We start from the raw sequence: 5,853 nt of genomic DNA on the forward strand, positions 1-5,853 counted from the left end.
CCCCCCCTCGGTGATTTCGGTCCGGGGGGAGGAGCCGGTACAGCTGACTTAGAGGAACGTTCCCTTCATACGGCATCAGGTACATGTCCGGGTTCGTTGATCAGGAGAGCTGAGGGATTGCAGTGACCACTGACGGCCACCAGAGGGCGGACTCAGCAACGGGTGGAGACATTTCACAGCAACAATGTAACAAAGTTATTTCCAATATGACTACAATACAAATTCACAATGTGGCTCCCGGGACCCCCCTCCCCCCCATCTAAAGAGGACCTGTCCTCAGATATATAGATCCTTGTGTCATGTGACCCTTCCAGGTATTTATTACCTCTCACCGAGATCACGACTCCCCTTGACAATGCCTCTGTCTGTGCAGTTCTGGGCTGTGTTCACCAATGTCTGACACAGATCAGCCCCTGCCTGCAGCCTCTCACCTTGTGACTGGGTACAAAGTTACAATGTTACAGTCTGATCACTGGGGGAGACTGAGGAAATGCTTCCTCCTGCCTGCAGCAGACTGATCACTGGGGGAGGGGAGACTGAGGAAATGCTTCCTCCTGCCCGCAGCAGACTGCTCACTAGGGGGAGAGGAGACTGAGGAAATGCTTCCTCCTGCCTGCAGCAGACTGATCACTGGGTGGAGGGGAGACTGAAGGAATGCTTCCTCCTGCCTGCAGCAGACTGATCACTGGGGGGAGGGGAGACTGAGGAAATGCTTCCTCCTGCATGCGCAGCTGAGGAAATGCTTCCCCCTTCCTGCAGCAGACTGATCACTGGTGGGGAGGGGAGACAGAGGAACTGCTTCCTCCTGCCTGCAGCAGACTGATCACTGGGGGGGAGGGGAGACAGAGGAACTGCTTCCTCCTGCCTGCAGCAGACTAATCACTGGGGGAGGGGAGACTGAGGAAATGCTTCCTCCTGGCCTGCAGCAGACTGATGACATCATCTCAGCCGCGGCAGAGTCACTGACCGGAGCTCAGGGGCGGATCTTTGGTGATAGAAGTTGGAGATTTCGGAATGAAGCTCGGCGTGGTCTGTCCCCTGCAGTTCCTCCGCGTTGCCTGTAGGTGTCGCCGGTGGGGCGCCGCTCCCTGCGGCTTCCTATGAGGATATAAGTTGCGGCGAATCCTCGGATACATGATAACAATCCAATACCCGGAATGTTCTTCCGGTGGATCCGCCGTCGCCACGCTGATTTCCCTCAAAGCCGTCCCCCGCGTCAGGGGCGAGATCATTAGCGCCGGTGTAGCCACGTTGGGAGAATTTCTGGCTCATTAAACCGATCGGCTGGTGTTCTGGTCACCAGGAGACGCCACGGAGGGGGGGAGGGGTTAGGTCTCTGTCCCCCGCGGCTGGGGGGGTTAAACGCGTCCGTGAAACCATTAGCGCGGCTCTCCAGCTGCTACGGAGATCCAGTGCGTTCCCTCGAAGTCTCCGGCTGATAATGAGGATCAGACGCAAATTTCCGCCGCGGCGGCGAAAACAGCTGGAAAAAAAAACCACGTAAAACGCATCCGGACCGCCGAGGAACTTCGCGGTCTGACGTCGCCGCCGATTATCCGGGGAGAAAAAGTAAAAATATCACTTGTGGGAAATGAAACAGATGTCAGACCGCCAGATGCTGATCACGTTGGATGCTCGCAGCCGCCGCTTCGCCCCTCCCGCCATTAAAGGGGGGGTTCCGGCTCGTGCCAACATGGCGGCCCTTCCACGTAGCACAGCCAGGTCTGTGACCACCCACTCCGACCATACACAGCCCCAGAACACGCCTCCAGCACGCTGACTGGACAGTGGAGGAGTAGAAGTACACTGATTGGGTGCTCCACTCTGCTCTCTCCTCCTGCCAACACGCGCACTGCAGTATGGCCTGCCCCTCCCCGCAGGAAGCAATTGTAAAAAAAAAAACAAATGCAGGTACTTCCGTTAGCTGCATGATAATACCGGATGTCATTGTGGGGAGGGCTGGAGATGGTGATACCCCCGAGGGCACGTTCAAACCCCAAATGAGATCCACAAATGATTCCAAATTACAGGAAATGAAACAATTTGTGCGGGAAAAGCACAGGAAAGTGCGGGAAAAGTGCGGGAAAGTCCGATTTAATCATTACATTCATATGTGAAAGTCGCGGATGGACCCGGATTATCAATGAGAGGGTCATTATCTCCGATCCCATAGCGCATCCCCCCCACCACCCCCCCACATGAGAATTTGCCCCTTTATTATAACAAGTGAGACGTTATTCGGGGTTTATGACGTAAATTTTAATTTTCCCCCCCTTTTTTTCTCTTCAGGTCGGATTCTGCTGGACGAAGACCTGGAAAGGATCATCTTTGTGGCCAATCTGGGCGTGGTGCCGGCTCAGGAGAGCGTGTCGGTGCTGATCAGTACGTCCTCGGAGCTCCCCACACTCTCCAGCGGGGCTGTCAGGGTCCTGGTCCCCCCCGTCTGCGTTCCCAGAGTGACGCAAGGCACCTCTGACAGCGCTCTGGCCGCCGGGACCCCCCTGAGATTGTAAGGACCCCTCTGTGTACCTTGAATGTTTGTGCTCCATATGGACACCAGTATGTGGACCCTCCCCAACCCTCCCTCCCTCCGAATCATTGAGATCAGGGGTCTCCTGGGAAAGTTTCTGTTCATTCTCCATCATACAAAGACATTGTAGACAATTGTGCTCTTCCAACCTTCAGGCCCTCAGAGGCTGCAGTTGAGAGCCCAATATCAAGAAAGTTGACCACCACTGAGCTATACCATATGCCCAAAAGTATGTGGACTCCCCCCTCTGAATCATTGAGATCAGGTGTCTCCAGTGAAGGTTCTGTTAATGCTCCACCATAGAAAGACATTGTAGACAATTGTGCTCTTCCAGTCTTGTGGCAACTGTTTGTTGAAGACCCTTTTCTGTCTCACCATGACTGTCCCCTGTGTACAAAGCCAGCTCCATAAATACATGGTGGGACCAGCTTGGTGTGGAGGAACTCGAGTGTCCTGCACAGAGCCCTGACCTCAACCCTACTAAGGACCTTTGGAATGAATTGGAATGCCAAAGGTGAGCCAGATTTTCTCATCCAACATCAATACCTGATCTCACAAATAGGCACAGGCACCCAAACTCCAAAATCTATGAATTTTGATCCTATAAGGATTTGGTGTGCTGGTGACGTTTCTGCAATTATCTGTATTTGGTGGTGCCATCCGCAGTCATTCCAAGCACCCCTCCCTGATCACGGGGTCATACCGGTAAGGAGTGATGTGGTCACAGTTTGGTGAAGACCCTTTTCTGTTCCACCATGACTGTCCCCTGTGTACAAAGCCAGCTCCATACAGACATGGTGGGACCAGTTTGTGAAGGACACTCAAGTTCCTCCACGCCAGAGCCCCGACCTCAACCCTGAGGAACATGGGAACACCTTATGGAACATGGGAACACATAATGGAACATGGGAACACCTTATGGAACATAAGAACACCTTATGGAACATGGGAACACCTTATGGAACATAGGAACACCTTATGGAACATGGGAACACCTTATGGAACATGGGAACACCTTATGGAACATAAGAACACCTTATGGAACATGGGAACACCTTATGGAACATGGGAACACCTTATGGAACATGGGAACACCTTATGGAACATAGGAACACCTTATAGAACATGGGAACACCTTATAGAACATGGGATCACCTTATGGAACATAGGAACACCTTATAGAACATGGGAACACCTTATAGTACAGAGGTGTTCCATAGGAGTTATTGGGTTCAGATGCACAAAGCCAGCTCCATAAAGACATGGTATGACCAGTGTGGTGGAGGAACTCGAGTGTCCTGCACAGAGCCCCAACCTCAACCCGACTGACCACCTTTGGGATAAATGGTAGATCGGTCTTCCCCTCCTGGGGTTCCTATGAGGTCCCTGATGAGAGAGCAGGGGAAGACTGGTAGGCAGGAGATCTGTCCTCTGCTGCTCTCTTCTCAAGGAACCCCCAGGAACCTCTGAAGGAACCTCAGGACCAGAAGACATGGCTCACAAACAGCATTCCAACTAATCCCAAAGATGACCTACTGAACGCTGAGTGTGAGCCGGATCTTCTCATCCAACACCAGCACCTGACCACACATGTGGGGCAAATTCCCACAGACAACCCCCAAAATCCTGTGGAAGCCTTCCCAGAAGAGTGGAGAATGTTGTAGACCACAAAGGGGTACCAACTCCATATTAATGATCATGGGAGGATACCTCCATATTAACGGCCATGGAGGGCACCTCCTAATTAATGGCTACGGGGATAGGTGGCACCTCCATATTAATGGTCATGGGGTGAAAGGGGGCAACTTCAAAATTAATGGTCCTGGTTTTGGAATGGGAGGTCCAACAAGCTCCTATAGGTGTGATGTTCGGGGGGGTCCACAGACGTTTGGCCACATATTATATTAGCATGGCATTTTGAACATGTGGTAGCATTGTGGGATGTCCCGGCATTGCTCCGTGTCCCTATCCTATAGCTCGGTCTGGAGTAGTTTAGTTCCACATGTGACCCTTTATATAGCTCATTGGTCTTCGTTCTATGAAATAAGGAAATCTGACCCGGGAGGTCCTACTGACATAGGCCAAGGATAACACTGGGCCAATAATCCCCCCACACCCAACGTCTTTGGCCCACACAAGATCCTGGCATAGCCCTTCTGGTGTGTTTCCCCAAAACAGTGACCCCATTTCTACCCCAGCATGCTATGTGTGATCCTCTCAGGGATATGAGGGCTTCACTTCTGGTCACTTCTGGTCTCTTGTCCACAGGAAGGAGGTCGGTCTGGCCGGAGGCACCAAGAAGCTCTGCCTGGCGTCTCTTTTGGAGACGGAAGCGGTGAACTCCATCGAGTACGAACTCACCTTCCACCTGGAGATCCGAGCTCCGTACCTCCTGGCAGGTGGGTGACCAGAGAAGGTCGATGGGACCATACGTGGAATCTCGAGAGGAGCGAAACTCAACAAGAAGAGCTTCCGTCTCCTCCATGATTCTGTACAATTGGCAAAACCCAAAATCAGGTGGTTTATGAGGGAACAGACAGGCTTGGAGGGTTCCTGAGGGTCTCGGGACCTCCTAGTCTACAGATTGACTACAGAGGTCTACCAAGGAGAGATGAAGAAGACAGACGGACCCACCAACACTCTGCCGCCTCCTCCTCTGACTCACACTCTGTATTGTGTTCATATTCCAGGTGTGGAGAGTCCCACCCATGAGATCCGAGCCGACGCCGACCCCTCCGCTCCTTCCGCCAAGAGCATCATGATCACGTTGGCCAACAAGCACACCTATGACCGTCCAGTGGAAATCCTCATCCACCCCAGCGGTAATGAGACCTCCGGGAGGTGCTATGACTGGGAGGTGGGGGAGGGGTGGTGATAGAATGGGGTTCGGGGTTCACAGTCAGAAGGTAATAAAATGCTTTGATGGGTTATGCAAATATCAAATTCCCTTGATGGTTGGGTGTCAGTCTGGAGGAGTGGGCGGTCCTAGGCAGGCTACATTTGCATACAGACCACCCACGTGTGATGCTAAGCCTCCATGATTGAAGGAACTGAAATTCAATGAGTGAAAGGGGCGGGGCCAGGGACAGTCAGGTTGGGGAGGAAAGGTTAGATGACGCTGGACGTCCTCCAGCCAGGAAATGACTTGCTGCAGCTTCTAATGCACATTGTGAGGCGGTCCCAGTGTGACATCAGAGGAAGAGGGGAGGAGCCGGTACAACTGTGCAAGACTGAAATGCTCTTTGTCGGGGAACGGTGATAATTACTATAAAACGAGTCCCTGGAGGGTGTCTGGGGGGGTCTCTGAGAGGTCACTCGGGGGG

The 5,853-nt window shown here is 52.7% G+C and overlaps 1 protein-coding gene across 1 annotated transcript in view; it reads left to right on the forward strand.

Annotated features, from left to right (window-relative positions):
- Window positions 1-5,853, forward strand: part of VWA5B1 (von Willebrand factor A domain containing 5B1) — a 71,923-nt gene that overhangs the window by 28,928 nt on the left and 37,142 nt on the right. Inside the window, exons 4-6 of the mRNA XM_018572652.1 lie at window positions 2,232-2,509; window positions 4,799-4,929; window positions 5,221-5,352. Coding sequence (XP_018428154.1) covers window positions 2,232-2,509; window positions 4,799-4,929; window positions 5,221-5,352 — 541 coding nt within the window. The remainder of the gene's footprint in view (window positions 1-2,231; window positions 2,510-4,798; window positions 4,930-5,220; window positions 5,353-5,853) is intronic.

Source organism: Nanorana parkeri, unplaced genomic scaffold (genome assembly GCF_000935625.1).
Source record: "Nanorana parkeri isolate BGI_ZX_2015 unplaced genomic scaffold, ASM93562v1 scaffold2092, whole genome shotgun sequence".
NCBI lineage: Eukaryota > Metazoa > Chordata > Amphibia > Anura > Dicroglossidae > Nanorana > Nanorana parkeri.